Source organism: Cygnus atratus, chromosome 29 (assembly GCF_013377495.2).
Source record: "Cygnus atratus isolate AKBS03 ecotype Queensland, Australia chromosome 29, CAtr_DNAZoo_HiC_assembly, whole genome shotgun sequence".
In the NCBI taxonomy this organism is placed as follows: Eukaryota; Metazoa; Chordata; class Aves; order Anseriformes; family Anatidae; genus Cygnus; species Cygnus atratus.
Window position 1 is genome coordinate 715,238 of NC_066390.1, and position 17,720 is coordinate 732,957.

The 17,720-nt window shown below is 61.6% G+C and overlaps 1 protein-coding gene across 1 annotated transcript; it reads left to right on the top strand.

Moving 5' to 3' along the window:
* The first annotated feature begins 419 nt into the window (after window positions 1–419).
* Window positions 420–2,212, top strand: LOC118260180 (inhibin beta C chain-like). Its single transcript, XM_035570257.1, has 2 exons — window positions 420–708; window positions 1,452–2,212. The coding sequence occupies exons 1-2, from the start codon at window positions 420–422 to the stop codon at window positions 2,210–2,212; spliced, it is 1,050 nt and encodes a 349-aa protein (XP_035426150.1).
* The last annotated feature ends 15,508 nt before the right edge of the window (window positions 2,213–17,720 follow it).

The following is a 17,720-nucleotide window of genomic DNA, read 5'->3' on the forward strand; positions in this document are numbered from 1 at the left end:
TCCTACAGGGTGTGTGCAGCTCCCTCGTGCACACTCAAGCCCCCCGTGCACACCCCCCCTGCGTGCAGCCGCTCGTGTCTGGCCCCCGCGGTGCCCCCCGTGGGTCGGGGGCTGGAGCCGCTCCCCCGGGAGCCCCGCGGCCGACCCGGGGACCCCTCTCGCGGGGACGTGGGGGGCGTCCCAGTGCTCTCGAAGCCCCTTCCCTTGCACCACAAGGCATCGTCCCCCCCTTACCCCTGCCGCGGGGGGGGGCTAATCCCGGTAATCTCCCGCCCCGGCCGCAACCCGACGGGACGGGCAGGTGAGCCGGCCAATGGCGGGGGGACACCGGGCCCGCCCCCGGCTGCAGGTGCCCAAAGCGGGCGGGCGGCTCCGCACCACTCGTGGTCCCGGTCCCGGTCCCGGTCCCATCGGTGCCGATGGCGACGCGGGGCGCGGGTCCGTGGCTGCTGTTGGCGGCGGTGCTGTGCGCGGCGGCGGAGCCCCGGTGCCCGTCGTGCGGTGCCGGTGCGGAGCGGCGGCTGCTGGAGGAGGCGGCCAAGCGGCAGCTCCTGGAGAAGCTGCGGCTCCGGGAGCGGCCGAGGCTCGCCCACGCCGTGCCCCGAGCCGCCGTGGCCCGCGCCGTGCGGCGCCTGCAAGCGGCCGGTGCTCGCCGGGGCCCCGACGCCGAGGAGCGGGGCTATGAGATCATCAGCTTCGCCGAGCCAGGTGGGTGCCAGGGCTCCCCGGGGACCCGCAGCGATCCCCGGGGGGTTCAGCCCAGCAGCCGAGGAGCGGGCATCCCGGCTGGGCTGCGGCCGGTGGCGGCCCGGGGGAGGTCCCCGGGTCTGCGCGACAGCCGGGGCACGGTGCCCCCTATCCTGGGGAGCCCCGGGGTGGGTGTGCAGCCTGCGACCCTCGGGGGACTGCGGAGCCACTGCTGGCCACCCACTCGCAGCGAGGTGGGGGTCCCGGAGCCAAGCAGCCAGTAACGGGATTGTTCCTTCGGGCACCTGCCGTGTGCCGGAGGGCTCCCGGAGCTGCTGGTGAGACGTGGCCCCTCTCTCGCTGCTGCGTTGGCTGCTCAGGTCCTTGTGCCTGTAGTGCTGCAGTGCCTGGCCCATTCCTGACGATCAGGGTGCCTGGGTAGTGGGACTGGGGGGGCTGCAGGGACCCTCCAGCCTTGCCCTGTGTGGCAAAGGAAGGGCCAGGTGAGAGCAGGTCCCTGTTGCCCCCTTCTGAGTCCTTTCTGCCAGGCAGGGTGGGACAGTCCCTCGTTGCACACACACACAGGCAGCCTTCCCAGGGAGCATCCCCAGGGAAGGGAGGGACAGACCCTGTGTGGAGGGAAGGAGTTTTATAGGTCTTCCCCAAAAAGAAGCCAGAAGATCAGCCCTAATGATGCTGCTGCAGCCTCACCTCCCCCAGCATCCTCCTTCAGCATTCACCTTCTCTCTCCTCTCTCCCCTCAGAGCCCACGTCTCCCTCTGGCATGGGGCTGCAGTTCCAGTTCACTCGCACGCAAGACCAGGACGTTCACATCCTGCAAGCTCAACTTTGGCTCTACCTGCAAGTTCCCAGAGACTTGGTAGCCAACCTTACCCTGAGCATCTTCCTGGCTGGTGGGAATGGTGACGCGGTGGGGGGAAATCGCACGCTGCTGAGTGAGCGTCGACTGAGCACCAAGGGCAGCGGCTGGCGCACCTTCTCCCTCATGCCTGCCCTGCAGAGGTTCTTTAGGGGAGAACACAGGACCCTGCGGCTGGAACTGGAAAGCCGTGGGGACAGGGGTGATGTGGTGGCCATAGTCAATGCCACCCAGTCCCACCAGCCCTTCTTGGTGGCTGAGGCAAAGGTGCGGGAGCTGGGACACCGTGTGGCCAAGCGCAGCCTCCGCTGCAGCCAGAACTCCAACCTCTGCTGCCGCAAGGACTACTACGTGGATTTCCGTGACATTGGTTGGAACGACTGGATCATTAAGCCTGAGGGCTACCAGATAAACTACTGTGTGGGCCAGTGCCCTCTGCACGTGGCAGGCAGCCCTGGGATGGCATCTTCCTTCCATACAGCCGTCTTCAACCTCGTCAAAGCTAACAACATCCAGGCATCGGGGCACTCCTGCTGTGTGCCCACACGACGCCGGCCTCTCTCTGTCCTCTACTTCGATCGCAACAGCAACATTGTCAAGACTGACATTCCTGACATGATTGTTGATGCCTGTGGCTGTAGCTAGGGCTGGGGGAGCACTTCTGGGTTCCCCCTCCTCCAGGACTGTCTCTCTGGTGGGGACTGCGTGGGGAGAAGCTCCCTTGGGCTGCAGGCTGACTGCGGCACAATGGGGAGCATGGTGTGGGATGGGGAATGGGTCTGTTTCCTCAAAGCGGAGAAACTTGGGGGGACAAGAGGCAGTCCTGCTTTTCTCCCCCACTATAGCAAATCTCGCATCAAATCTACGCTATTGTTGGGGACAGGGGAGTGAGGCACAAATAAGAGGCCGGAAAGCAGAGGATGAAGGGTGTGGCTTTGCCAAGGACCCCAAAACCACAACGGCAAGATGCAGTCCTCTGCTCCCAGGAGGATATGCAGCTGTGAAGGATGGCCTTGCTTCCTGGCCAGCTCCCATGCACTTCCACCCTCATTCCCCTGGGCTTCGAACTTTTCTTCCCTGCTGTCCACCCCACCAGTCAGGTTTCTTCCAACCCAGTGCCTCCTTACAGGGAGGTCTGTGTCAGACTTTGCCTTTAAGGCTGTATTAAAGGTGCAGATTTTTTTTTTTCTTTTGTACCTCTAGTTTTGCAGCTATTACTACTTTATCATAAAGGTTTCTGCAGCAATTGGGACTCCCTGGTGCTCTGTCCTGTCTACCCACATCTCTATTGAAGATCCTACTCTGCCTTTGTCTTCCTGGTGCTCATGTATGCAATGCACCCATGTGCTCTGTGCTTTTAATTTATTTTAATACTTCGGTGCAGCTTTCCCAATAAATGGGTGGAAACACAATGTCCAGGCTCTGAGTGCTTTCTCCTGGCACCACCAGGGTGAGGGAAATGGTCCTACTTGACCAGAAGGTCCAACCCCTGGCCCTGGGCTTGCTCAGCTCTGATCTGGCTCTGGCTGGGAGGATGTTGGGTGCTGGGGGTGTTGGAGCAGTGCACGGGCTGTAAACTGCTGCAACTGGGGGCAGCACTGCTGTGTTGGGAGGCAAGGGGGCCTTCGTTGCTTCTGGGGCTCCCTGGGTGCTATGGGGTGTTGGACAGAGGCTGTGAGCAGGGCTGTGCAGGGGGCTCTTCCCGCCATGAGCCCCTGTGGCAGGGGATCCCAGGAGCAGGGCAGGGGCTGGGAACCATATAGCACCTCACTGTGGGGACTAAAGGGGGGTGGCCTGTAGCATGAGCACCAGAGGAACAATTTCCCAGCAGAGCAGGTAGAGTTGGGGGGCCATACCCCCCCAAAGATGCTGTTTTCCACACAGATCAAACCCGAGAGGAGCTCAATATAGCACAGCTCTGGGAGCTCTGGCCCTGGGAGGATGGCCTTGGATGGCAAGCCACAGCCTCTCCCCCGAAATCCTGTGACCCCACTGCAAATACCAGAAACCCCCACCCTAATCACCTCTCACTGACCCCCCCCAATTGCACCCAGCCCAGTCCCCTCTCGTAGCCACCCTAAACGCTAGCCAGTGACCCCATCCTCAACCCATAGCAGCCAGTCACGGGGGCTGGTGATGCACAAGCTGGTGGCTGATGGGGGTTCTCCTGTGCAATTCGGGATGGGGGGGCTCCTGGAGTGGAAGGCAGCGCCCCCGCTCATCCCCCCAGGATCTCACATGGCTAACCTGGGTCCTTGTTGCGCAAGCACCTGCTCAAAGCTCAGTTTGGGGCTGTTTTATCTGGGGACAAACCCACTTGATCTCCCAGGTTGGCCCTGTGCTGTGCCCTGCAAGCGGACAAAGGGCAGCTTTCATCAGCCAGCTGCAGTGGGCAGCCCCCCAGGCTGTGGGGCAGCATGGCCATGGCCCACGCTCCTCAAAATATCCCCACCCGTGAGGAAGAGCCAACAACCCCTGCAGGATGCTTCAACCCTGCAGGCTCTCCAACAGCTCCAGTGGGTGTGCTGCTCACAAAGTGGTGCCCCTTGGTAGTGTCTGTGCTTCCCCAATAGCACACGCTGCCATACAGATGCCAGGAGAAGCAGATGTGGGCTTCAGGTAAGCGCACGGGGACACGCACTAAGATTTTGAGGTCTCCCTGCTCCCTCCTTGTACCAGCGCTATGGCTCTAGCTAGCACAGTTGATGGGGGACGCCGTCCTGCAGGGATGCCCGGTATCCGGTTTTCCTTTGCCAGCAGCACAGTGCCCTCCTCGCAGCCTTGAACGCGTGTGTCCCTTGGGGGGGAGTGCCGATGCTGACTCACTGACACACTGACACGCTGACCCGCCAGCCCCGAGGCAAGGTGCTGAGCTGGCTGCAGGGGTACCATTAAGTCTAATCCTGCTGATCATCTGGCCCTGCTCTGAGCCGCTTTAACTTTCCTAAGCAGGAGGCCGAGATTAACTGTGGGGTGGGGGATATGGCATGGTTGGGGTCTGGTGGCCGAGAGCTGCCGGGGGGATCTGCGTACCCATCCCTTCCACCAAGGGGGCTCAGCGCTGGTGGCAAAACTGACCTGGGCCTGCGTGGCCACAGGAGTCACCCCTGGGGAAGGGGTGGGTGGCTTTGGGCAAGTCCCGAGGAGGGAGGATGTGCAGGACCATGGAAGTGTGGGCGGGCAGGGCTGGCCCCGCGCGGTGCCCAGGCCATGGTAGGTCTTTCCTGACAGCTTAGCCAGGGTCACTCAGCTCAGAAGCAAAGCTGCTGAGCAGCTTACGCATATTACAAAACTGGCAGGCAGGCAACGCCTCTCACCTGCACCCACCACCTTGGCCCTATCTCAGGGCTGCTGCTCCGGGACTTGATGCCCCACAGCAGTCCAAGGGCACCCGAGGACCCAGATGGTGCCGGGGGCTGGGGGGCAAGAGGGGTGTACAGGCACTGCCACCTTCCCTTCGTGCTGGGACCTCCCTGGGCAGCAGTGCCACCACCGCTCACCCCTCACTGGGATGGGGGCAGCTGGCAGGAAAAGGGTTTGGGCCAGGCTTGGACAGCGGAGAGGGAAACTGATGCAAGGAGTGGTCTTTTACGAGCATGGCTGGGAACTGATGTGTCTCCTGAAGTCTCTCTTTCATGCTGTCATCCCCATGTTGTTCCTCTGCTCTGGGGGTCCCAAGCAGTCAGCGCAGAGAGCATCTCCCAGAGCTGTGGCCACGCGTTGTGCCGGAAAGCTGCTCCTGTGGTATGCTGGATACCAGTGCGTGATGACATGCGGGGGCACTGGGAGGACGGGCTAATGCCAAGGAACACAGAGTGCCCACAGTCGGGGTAATCCTGCTAAGAGGCTCTGAGGTCAGGCTGCGAGCATGGCAGAGCTCCCGTCACCTTCGAGGCTTGCACTGGACATGGGCGGCATTGTCCTGGAGAGTAGGACAGAGCTGGCTGCAGCTGGGGACGGCTGAGACCCAGCACAGAGTAGGAGTGGGCATGTGCCCACCCGACGACAAGCCTAGGTCTCATTTCAGAAGACTGAGCACACGCGGGTGCTCTGAGCATGCCATCCTCCCTGCAGGATGCCTTGGGCCTGGAGCTCCCACGTGGGCTCTCCAGGCAGGGGCTCCACAGCTTTGCACCTTTGCAGCAGGACTAGGGGAAATGGGGCAGGGGCAGAGCTGCAGGAGGGAGCAGGCTCCCGAGGCACAAGCATGTCTGGGGGGTGGGGGGGATCAACCTGTGTCCCCCCTGTGCCCTGCTGGCATTGACACACGCTGTCACGTTCTGGCTGGGAGCAGGTGGGCAAAGGCCACTTTCCCTGAAATAGCCTCTTGCACCTAGGGCCAGTGTTGAATCACTGTGGCAACCCGCCGGCACAGTGGGGACTGACCTTCGGTGTAAAAACAAACAGCAAGGGAAAGCAGTGCTGCCAGGTGAGAAATTCACTTCCGTCTCATTGCCCCCACCCCTCTGCAACCCCAGCAGCCCCTGGGTCCTGTTTCTAGCTCTCGCTCAAGCACCCTTGTCCCCTCCTCAGTGCAGGCACCAGCGCTGTGCAACGCTTCCCTGGTGTGCGTCCGGACCTGGCTACGTGCAGACCCCATGTGCTGGATGAGGCTGAGCTGCGCTGTGCTGTGTTGGGGAAGGGGCTGGCTGCACAGACCCCTTTTGGGGCATGGGACCCATCTGAGGTAGGGGGCAGAATGCTTTGCAGCCCCCTGAGCTGCGACAGCCCTGACTCTCTGCTCGCCTTTTGCGCTGCGCCACAAAGGTGGCGTGTGACTTGACTTTGCCCCTGCAAGGAAGTACAGCCGTGATGGCGACTGGGGGGTGTATGCAAATGAAAATCACCAATGGGGGGGCCCTCAAGGTGCTCTCTGCCCCCACCAGTGTGTGTTACCCTCACCCCTCCACCACTGGTACCCCAGGAACAGTCAATGCAGTGGGAAAACTTCTGGGTGATGTCTGGGAGGCTCAACTGCAGGCACCGGTGCTGCCAGAACTGCTGGGATGGGGCAGCCAGGCTATGGGCCATGCAACCAGGTGGCCAGGGAAGCTTCTGGGCTGGGAGAAGGCTGGGTGAGCCACAGACGTTGTGGCCAGATGAGGAGGGGAGACATCAGGGCAGCCCTGGGGGGATTACTGGGCACCTCAGCGGCTCCCAGGATGGGGAGGCAGGCGGATTTCCAGGTGGCAATGAGGGGCGTATCCTCTGACGCAGCTGAACAGCACTCACTGCAAAGGCCGGAGGGATGAAAGAGGTTGTGGAGCATCGTTGCTGGAGGTAAGGTGATGCCAAGACGCAGCCTGCACCCAGCATCTCAGGGTCTTTGGGCAGAGACATAGGGCACTGCAACCCCCGGGAGGCCTGGGGAGAAAGGCTGGGTTTCCAGATCTGCCCAGCTGCTCCCCCACAGTGGGACCCTGGTGGGAAGGGTAACGTGGGGGCTCCGCAGGCCAGGAGCGCCCCAGCTGCAGCCTCACAAATAGGGCAAAGGTGGAGAAGGCTCCTCGGCTGGAGGAAGAGCCCCCGCCCCGCTGCCCCACTCGCTGGGCCCCCTGCACCTCCAGGTAGGGGCCAGAGGAGCCCCCAGCCCCACGTCCTCCCCAGCCCCGCGACGGTCTGGGAACCCAGCCCCTCTCCCTCGAGAGGGCCACCTCCCGAAGTGCCACCAGGGGTCGCTGGCCCGCACCCCCCCGGGTGCTGAGGCGGGGGTGCTCTGTGCACCCCCTCGGCGTGCCCAGGGGGATGCCCAGCTGCAGCGGCCCCGGCGGTCCCTGGCTGCGGCTCTGCTGTGCCCAGCCGCGCCACCTCCCCGGCCACAGCAGTGACCCCAGAGGACGCAGGGTCACATGTGCTGCTTCCCTGCTCAGCCTCGTGCCCTGCGGTGTCCCTGCCACAGGCCTCTGCCAGACCACTGCAGCCCCCCAGACTGCACAGGACACGGAGCTTCCTGCCAAGCGCAGTCCCAGCGGTTCCCCCCCAAACCACGAAGCAATTCAGGGCGTCCCCGGCAGCAGAGGAGCTTGCCGTGGTCACAGCTGCCTTTTGGCCTGCCGAGGCTCCCCTTGGGCGGATGGGGCTGCTCCTGTGGGGCTGCAGCTCCGGTGCTGGGGATGGCAGCGTCCGCGCAGCTGCTGCTGCGCCCATGCTCTGTCTGGAGCCCAGCGGTGCCTGGGTGAGGTGCAATGCTGAGCCCTCGCTGTCTTGCTGGGAGGTGTCAGTTTGAGGTGTCACCCTTCTGCCTGCTCCCTTCCTTGGAGGGTTGACCTCTCCTGGCTGGGCTGATAGGTGTTGGCACCCTGGCGCGCCGCCTCACCAGGGCCAGGTTGGGCGTTAGGGGTGTTGGCTGCTGGTGCCGCGTCCTACATGTGCATGTGCTCTGTGTGCAAGTGTGTGCTGTGCGTGCAAGTGTGTGTTTATACATGCAAAAGCATGTGTGTGTGCTTCTGTGCACAAGTTTGCACAGATGCATGTGCTCAGGGGTGTCCGTGCACGTGGCCCTCTGCTTGTCCCCCGTGTGCACACATTTGAGTGGCTGCACAGATGCGTGCAGGTTGCACTTGTGTAGAATCATTGAATAATTAAGGTTGGAAAAGCTGTCCAAGATCATCTGGTCCAACCACCCCCCTACAACCAATGTTACCCACTAAACCATGTCCCTAAGCACCACCTCCAACTTTTCTGTGAACACCCCCAGGGATGGTGACTCCACCGCCTCCCTGGCCAGCCCGTTCCAACGCCTGACCGCTCTTTCTGAGAAGAAATGTGTCCTCATTTCCAACCTAGACCTCCCCTGGCACAACTTGAGGCACACATGAAGGCATGTGGGCGCACATGCCCTATGTGTGTGAGCCATGCGTGTGCTCAGCCGCGCATGCACACCTGCAACCGTGCGTTTGCTTTGGTGCATGTGTGTGTGCATGAACTCGTGTGTGCATGGACTTGTGTGCATTGCCGCACATGCACACCGCCACATGTACACGCCTGCAACTGTGTGTTTGCATTGGTACGTGTGTGTGTGCACCAACTTGTGTGCGCAGACTCATGTGCGCACAAACTTGTGTGCGTACAAACTTGTGTGTGCACAGACTTGTGTGTGCATGGATTTGTGTGAGCACGGACTTGTTTGTGCACAGATTCGTGTGTGCACGGACTCGTGTGTGCACCAAGTCATGTGTGCACGCAGGGTACCGGCTTCACGGGGTGCACGGCCGTGAGCGCGCCGGGCCGCCCTGCGAGGCCGTGCTCCTGCGGGGCGCGCCGGGGCCCCGCGCGTGTGCAAGCCCCGTGGCGGGCGCGCGTGCCCCGCGTGCGCGCGTGTGCACGATCCAGCCCGGGTTTTCGGAGTGGCTGGGACCGGCGGCACTCCCGGCCGGGGTCTCCGTCCCGAGCGGGCTCGGCGCCGCCGCCGCCCGACTTGGCGGAGCGGCTCCCCGGCGCGCCGCGACTTTTACCGGGACGCGCCGCCCCCGCGGGGCTCCGGCAACTTGCTCCGGCCGCCCGGGGAGGAGCGGGAGCGCGGTCGGGGAAGTGCTAGGGAAGGAGGGGGGTAGGGGCCGCCCCGTCCCGTCCCTAGCCCGGGACCCCCCTGGATGTGCCGCTGCTCGCCGGCCCCGAGCCGCAGCCGGGAGAAGGGGGAGCGTGGACCGGCGGGGGCCGCTCGGAGGTAGGAGCCGCCGGGGCCGTCGGGGGTGCTGGGGCCGTGGGCTCGGTTTGCTGGAGGTGCCGCGGGACCGGACGGCGCCGGATCCCCCGGGGGACCCCCGCCGGGCTCCCCGCACGGGGCACCGGGGGCGAGCCGGGGGGTCGCACCGTGCTGGGGAGCGGCCGGGGCCGAGCCGGGCCGGGCGGTGCCGTGCGGCCAGCGGAGCTCCCCAGGCTCGCCGTGCACCCGAACACGTCCAGAGGAGCTCGCACCCACTCCCACGCCCTCACGGCCCCAGCGGGCTTCGTGCACCGGCTGGGAGGGCCTGCTCTGCCAGGCCACCCAAGCTCTGGGTGGCCCGAGCAGGGGATGCAGGGTTCCCGCAGCCCCGTCCATGGGTGCTCTGCTGCTGCCCGGTCGAGGGTGTCGGGCTGAGAGCAGCGGCCGGGTGGAAGTTTCTGCCCCAGCCCGCGTGACGCAGCAGCTGCGGGAAGGTTCCAGGACGCGCAGGAACCACGAGCAGGGCCACCCGCATCGCTGCTGAGAGCTCCTGGCCAGCCGGAGCCTTCTTGCCCCGGGTGTGGTGGTGTACGTGGGGGCCTCCGCCAGCCACCTTTTGGGCCTCTGCAGCCCCGGCAGGGCAAGGAAGGAGTTGGCTGGCCTGGCCCACACAGCTCGGAGAGTTCTGGGCGCCCTGGGCAAGGCTCCAAGGGGAGAGGTGTCTGGTGCTGAGCCAAGGGGGCGCAGGGGCTCCCCTGGCAGCCTGCCGGGCTGTGTGCGCAGCATCTCGCTGGGGTGAGGCCTGGGGACACCCTCAGGAGCCTCCCAGAACCCGCAGCAGAACACCCAGGCCCCGGTGCACTTGGGCTTCTGAGCCCTTGCCCCACAGACCCTGGAGCATCACTTCTGCCCTCCCTGTGCGGCCCACAGAAGTGGCCAAAGAAGTGTCGTGCCCAGGGAAACCCCTCTGGTTCTGCGGGGAGGGCAGAGCTGCTTTTTCACATCACTTGTGGAACACCTGGGGTCCTTGTCTGTGCACGTTCCGAATGTCCGTCGGTCCTCCTGCGCAAGGACTGCTGGTGGCTTCAGTACTCAGAGAGATGGGGCTGGGGGCAGGTGTGTTGGGTGGGGGACCTCAGCCCCAAGTCCCCCTGCAGCTAAGGACAGGTCTGAGCTCTCCGGTGGGTGGCTCCAGGCATCTCTGGTGCCTCACTGGTTGCCAGCCCTTTCGCCCCCGTGCTAAAGGCTCCGGGACTGCTGGGTTCAGGCGTTGTCTCCGTGTCAACCCCTGGCTGGGATCAGGAGTCCGGGGCTGGCGGAGGAGGCTGCCCAGGGCTGAGCATGGCGCAGAGGAGCGGGAGGGAACCAGCCTCCTCGTCTGCGTGAGAGGCACCTGAGCAGGACATCGTGAGACTTGATCAGCCCAGCCTGCAGCTGAGTGTGAGCTGGCTGAACGTGTTTGGGCATAGGGCCACCTTTCTGGGGTTTAAGCAGAATTCACTGCAAGGCTGCCCACATTTCTCCAAGCCCTCGGTGAGCCAGGGGTCCAGGGATGCTGAAGGCAGAGGAAACGTTTCTCCAGAGAACTGTGTTGTGGTGCCCTGGGTCAGGCCCTGCACACACAGATGAGGTCCAGATGGTCCCTAACCAGAATGGGGGGGACTCAGCGTGACAGCGACAGCCTGAGGGTTGCATCTCTCCTACGAGGATGGAGAGGCAGGCGGCTGGGTCTGAGTGGGACTGGATGTCTGGGGCGTTTGCAATGCCATGTTTGGAGTCTGGAAAACTAGAAGATATTCCAGCCACAGCCAGGATCCTGTGCCCAGCTGCGGGGGCCCCGCAGAAGCAGCTGGACGCCCAGACACCAGAGTTTTTCCCCGCCCCGCTCTGTAGGATGTGTGCCCAAACCTGAGCTGATGGATGCAGCTTCCTGAGGGAGGAGAGCACTGGGTTTTGGTGCAGGGGCAGACTGGGGAGAAGGGAGGAGGAAGCAGACGGATGAACTTTCTCCTTCGGAAACTCAGACCTGGGAAAACTTTTCCCTGCTTCTGTGGTGGACAGGGGATGGTGGCAAAGGCACCTACTGTCCTTTCTGTGCTGTTGCGGGTGTCTGAAGCTGGTTTATTGATGCGTTTGTCCCTGCATTACGCTAGCTGGGTTGGCCCATGCCCTCCCTTGAGCCTTTTCCAGTGCAAGTAGCATCGATGTCAGTCATCAAGGCAAGGGGGTCAGCTGGAGGTTCAGACCCTGGGAGGGATCCACACCAGAACTCCCTGTGCCTGGCAGGACCCACCAGCTCTGGAGCTACTGAGGATCCTAGCACCTCTGAAGAGGGTGGCACATCCCTAGCAGGACCCCGTGCACACACACCCTCGTGCGTGTGCCAGCCCAGCTCCCACCGTGTGCTTGAGCTCCCAGCAATGCTCATGAGTGGGCTCCGGAGGCCCTCAGGGCATGTGCTTGTCACCATCTCCCTGGTTGCTCTGCGGGGAGGGTTGTGTCTCCCCTCCCCATACCAGGGTCTTTTCTGTCAAAAAGGTGAGCAGAAAATTGGGAGCAGGTTTGGAGTCGAAGGCCACCAGACCCCCGTGGCTGGTGTAGTTGGAGGGGGGGCAGTGAGCTGTGTTTGGCAGTGCTGGAGCTGGCTGAGATCTCCCCGGAGCAGGGAAGTTTCCATCTGGGGGTGTGAGTCAGCGTGGACACCTTGTGACGTGTGTTGTCGCGTCGGTGCAGCCTGGGAGGTGGGTGTTGAGCTTGGGCTTGGAGGGGATTTGCAGTTCACTTCTGGAGCGTGCGGAGAGTGGGTGGGCAGGTGGGCGGGAGCCACGAGGGCCCTTCCCGTGCAAAAGAGGGATGCTGTCAGGGACACACTGCATCTCAGAACGCCAGCCGCAGGGCCAGCTCATTTTCCCTGGCCAGTGTGATTCTCCCCACCACTTCAGTGTGCTGTACAAGCGTGTACAGCCTTGCACATCCATACACCTGTACATGTAAGCAGCCTCGTATGTACACACACTCACATATGCATGCAGACATATGTGAACCCATACACACATTTCCACACGTGATGTGGCTTTCACTAAAGGGTATTTGTGTTGATTTCTTGCCTGCCTTCTACAGTGGGCCTGTCCTTGTCTATCTCTACTGACATACTGGAAGAGGGAATCCTCTAATGCCCAGGAGTTGGTCAGAATGAGAGTTCCTGCACCCAGAGCATTCCCTGGGGCATGTATGAATCTGTGTGTCTGCATGCACACCTACAGATGCATGTATCGAGGGGCCTGTTTGTATATACCTGTACATGTGTGCACATTTATCTACCTGGTCAGTCTCTTGTATCCCTGGGACTGGAGTCTCTTTGTCTGCATGCCTCAGTTTCTCTTGATATCTTCTGGTGTTTATCAATTCCAGTGATGTGATAAATACCAAGGGTCCACTGGGTGGGTTCTTGGTAAGGACTGAGAAAAACCCCATCCTACAGAAATCCTTACAGGAACACGGCAACTGTACCCCCCTGTTCCCCATCCTTATGGCACATCAAAACCCTTCAGAAGCTGCAGAATAACAAGGCGAACAGCTGATAAAATAGCTGCCACAGATTGGGAACAAGCAGCAAAAACACAGAGTCAGGTTTCAGCTTTGCTGCATCCGGGTCTGAGACTGGTGTGTGTGTGTGTGTGCTTCCAGATGTAGTGCAAGCACACATCCATTTCCCACCCCTTCTCAAATTCCTACCCCTGATCTTGGGGGGAGCAAAGCCCTGGCTGATGGCAGAGAGCGTGGCTCTGAGCCCTGGGGTTGCGATGGGCAGAGTGGGGCTCTGCTCAAGGAACGGGAAGAGCAGGGGTCTGCGCCACTCACCTCCAACAGTGGCAGATACGTTGGGAGAGGAACATGCCCCAGCTTTTGGGTATGGCAGGAGGACAACCCCCCCCCCCCCCCTCCGCCCCCCCAAGCAGGGGTCTCCTGCTCCAAAGAAGGAGTAACTTCTTAAATGCCCAAGTGCTGTGCTTACCTTACTCCACCGCTCAGCAAGCAGTTCTACAGCTTAAAGGGCACTACTGTTGCGTATTTAATGCTTTAATGACTGCTGAAGATGTCCTGGACATACTCCTGCCCCATTCTGAGGAATCCTGCAGAATGGAACTGTTGGGGTGGGAACAGGCTCGATGTGAACTTCACTGGCTGCAGTAGGAGGACAGATGACAGCGTGTCTGAGTGCCTGCCCTGTCCTACCTTCCCTCCCTTGGGAAGGCAAGGTTTCCTGTGCTGCTGCCCCTATTCTAGGGGTGTCCCTTAGTGTAACGCATGAGCGCTGCGGGCTGTGGGGTGATTCCCTGATGCTATGGGAAGGAGTTGTGCCTGGCAGGGTCTCTTACAGCTATGACTCAGAGCTGGGCTTTTATGGGTCCCACATGTTCAATTTTGCTGTTTCCCTCCAGCACTGGGAAGGGAAGAGGGAAGTATAAAAATTCCTTATAGCAGCTGCTGCCATGTCTGCACCCTCCTTACCCTCACCCCAAAACCTTGGCCCCACCCAGACCCCAGCCCAATGAAGGCAGGGGCCAGGGAAGTGGCTTTATGGGAGCAATTTGCAGGGGTAGTATGCACTGGGGGCCAAAGCAAACAACATACGAGCCCATGACAATTGCCTGCCTGCCCCAGGACCACCTATCAAGCGTCACCGCTCCTGCCCAGCTTGCTGTGGCTTCCTGACTTGCTCGGCTTGTGGTTGAGGGCCGGTAGCCCCTGTGTTACAGGGGAATGCGGAGCTGCGAGCTCCCACCTGCAGCCTTCCTCTGCTGCCTGCCTGTGCCCTGGGATACACCGGAGACTGGGCAGCCAGGGCTGCACCCCAGCTGGCCTCTCCTCCCAGAGCACACGTGTGTTAGCATGTGTTAACGTGTCTGGAGGCACGTCGGAGCATGATCAGGAATGGGTGTGGATGCATGTAGGAGTGAGGGGCTGGATTTTTTGCCCCCCCCCCCCCCCCCCGCACCCCCCCCTCCTTGAGAAATGACGTACGGGTGGTGGTGTACTGTGGCTTGCATAAGGCTGTGCTGCTGGAGGGATGGGTGGGCTGGGGAGGGACCTCTGGCCCTTTCTGAAAGTGGTGCAAAGGGCAGAGAAGAATTTTGGCATGGGATGGGGAGTGGGGATGTGTTACATTTTCTGAAGGCTAGAGAGGGAAAGAGGGAGAAATGAGCAGAGGATGTCCCACGTCTGTCCTGGCACAGATGTCTCTGCCCCTTTCCCTCCACACATGTGTAGCCTTTCCCCAGAGCTGGTTCCTTCTCTGCCTTATCTTCTCCAGGCAAAGGACCACCTTGGAATGAGCTTGGCAGCCCACACCAGCATGGGATCGCGACCCTGCATCGTCCCCTTTCAGACCCCCTGAACCTGAAGCAATGTGCTTTGTGGCAGCTGCGGTCCTGGGCAGATTAGCTGCCCCTTGCAGGGGTGTCTGGGCTCGCCCTAAAGGCCTGGCCTAACAGCGGGGTCGGATGCAGAGCAAGGCAGCTGAGCGGGAGGTCTGCACGTCAGTTTTGCTGGAGACAGAGATGAGAAAGCATGTGGGGCCAGGGGATGCAGCTCCCCCAGTGCAGACAAGCCTGGCCCCGGTTCAGTCCCAGAGCAGGGAATAGGGGCTTCTTCCAGAAGGGAATTTCACCCCATTTGCCCCACTGTCGATGGCATTTGCCCATTTCCAGCAGCACAGTGGCACGTGGGAAGGCTGCGTGGCATGGAGGAGACACAGTAGCTGGGGAGGAGTGCATTAACCCTGCCAGATGCTGCCCTGGGAGGCATCTGGGACGTGTCCCCTTGGTCCTGGACTGTCGCTGGCATGAGGGAGTGTTGGCTCCCCGGAGCCCTCTCTCTCCCAGCCTTGCTGCTGGCTTGTGTGTGCTGCAGCTCAGCCTGGCCCTCTGCCGCGTTCCCCTTCTGTGTCTGCAGAACTGCTCCGGTGGTGGCTCCATCTGAACTGCTGCCCCAGAGTGGGAGGGCAGATCTTAGGCCAGATCAATGTTTTTCATAAAACCCTCTAGGGTTAAACCAATTGGGCATGTGGCTGACCTTGAGGTCACAAGACAGTGGAGAGGAGGGCTGCAGGGTGCAGGCAAGGGCTCTGTGCCCACCCTGTCCCAGGGCTGGAGCCAACCTCGGGGGGGTGGGATGCCTAGCCCCTCTCCTGGGCGGTGCAGCGGTGATCTGGGGCATCTCTGTGCCTGAGGCCCTGCTGCTCTGCTGGAACCCTCTGTCTGCCTCTCTCTGCTCTGGCCCTCCCTTGTTCTCTCACCCAGTGAAAGTTTGGGGTGACTGGGCCTGCAAACATGTGGCGGCTCCCCCTCAGCTACCGTTGTGGCTCCCAACATGCATGCACGCACGGACAGACATGCACAAGCATGTGTGCAAGTGTGCGTGCAAACACATACATGTATGAGTGCTTGCACACAAGCACCTCCCTCAACCATACACAGAAACAAAAATCCCTCCCCACATGTGCAAACGCAGATGGCCAAACCTGTGCGTTCATACAGGCAGACACACTTACAGGAGCACAGATGCCCCCACGCATACACACACAGAGCCCTCCCCCAGGCCCCCCACGCTGGGGGCTGTGCTGGGCGGGTTGATGGATTGTGCCACACACAGCTCAGCGCTGCGCTGCTGGTCTATCGGCTGGGATCTCGGCTGCATGGGCTAATCCAGCCCTGACATCACATTCCTCCACAGTGGGACTCCAGGGCTGTTAACCCTGCCAGGGCTGGGCCTGGGACAGGAGATGCTGGGGTCGGTGCTGAGGCGCAGAGGGATGCCCACCACCCTCGTGTGCCGGGTTGGGTGGGAGCCCCCCCGCTGCGGCGAGTGGTGCAGGCTGGGCGCCTTCTGCGCCTTGGCCCCCTGCGAGGTGAAAGCTAGGGGGGTCTGCCCTGCCATGGGGCTATGGTGGGACACAACCCTCCTCCTCCTCCTCCTCCTCTTCCTCCCCTCCTCTTGCTGCCGGGTTTCCTAAGGGTGTGTGATTGCCCTGCCTGTGTCTCTCCCTCCTTCCCCCGGGTCTGTGTCTGCTCCACCACCCATCAGTGCAGGCATCCCGACTGTCATCCTGCGGTGCAAGCTCACCACGTCTCCCCTCCCTCTCTGCCTTATTCCCCCTTCTCTGTCTCCTTCCCACCCCCATTCCCCAGTGTCCTCAGCAAACTGGAGCCAGATGACAGATATCAGACGTGTTTGCAGGAAATAAAGAGGGGGGGTGGGTGGTGGTGGCCAGTCCGACCCCCTCCTGCGCGGCGTTTCTGCATCTGGAGCCAGCCCTGCTTCAACTGCTCCTGCTGCTGGCTGCGCTCCTTGTTTTCTTGGCAGAGAGGAGGAGGAATGTGTTTCAGTTTGAGTTTCTTGGCAGGAGGAGACCGAAGGAAGATTCCCCTCAATCCCGGCTGCGCCTGGCTCTCAAATTTATGCCCATAGGCTGCAACTTGGGTGGGCCGTGGCGGTGTGCGGCAGGCGGGGGAGGCAAGCGCGGTGGTGGGGGAGCCGCAGACCGGCGCCTATTGGCTCCCCACGCCCCTGGCCCCCTCCAGCTTCCCCAGCTTGGGGGCCGCCAGGACGCAGGGAGCCCCTGCAGACGGGCTGTGGGGAGCATCCTGCAGCTGGGACCCACGGGCCCCGAGCACTTTCTCCCTTGCATACCTCCCCATGCCCCATGCTGGTGCTCAGCAGGGCGAACGTGGGGGATTGGAGAGAGCCGTGCCACTGCCATTGTGTCCGCCTGGCATCCGCCTGCCTCAAGTTGCCCCCAGTGGGGAGACCCCAGCTCTTGCCAGGCTGGGTCTGCTCTCCAAAGCCCTCCCTGTTGTCCAGGCCCAGGAAGGAGAGGATGTCTTGGCATGGCAGGACCACGAGCCTCCTTCTGTACTTCGGGAATGGGGGTGATGGGGACCAGAACGCCACTGAGCCACTCCTAATTCTGCATGGTGGGTGCTGCAGGGGAGCAGAGAGGATGGTGCACGTGGCCTGGTAGCTGTGGGGTGGGAGCAATGTGGCTCGTGCTGCGCGCCTGCATGTTCCCCATGTGTGGTGCTATGCTTTGTATGCATGTGCTCTGTGTGCCCACTTGTTCTGTGCATGCTTATGCAAACCTGTGCACACATGCATGTTGTCTGTGTGTGCCATATGCGTGCACATGCAGCTTTGTGTGTGTTCCATTGGACACACGTGTTCTCTAGGTCTGTGTGTGCATAAGTATGTGTGTGCACCGTGTATTGCTCAGGTGCTGTGCCCATGGAGTTTGTGTGGCAGTTGCTCTGCACATGTGTGTACACATGATGTGTGTGTGTGTGTGTGCATGTGTGCACGCGGGTGCAGGGCTCTAGCTGGTGCTGGGCCTGGCAGGGGCTGGCGCAGCAGGGTACAGCAGGCTGAACAAGGCTGATGGTGCACAAGGTAGATGGGATATCACAGAGGCTATGGGTGAATTAACTGCTTTCCTGGAAGCGGTAGATGCTC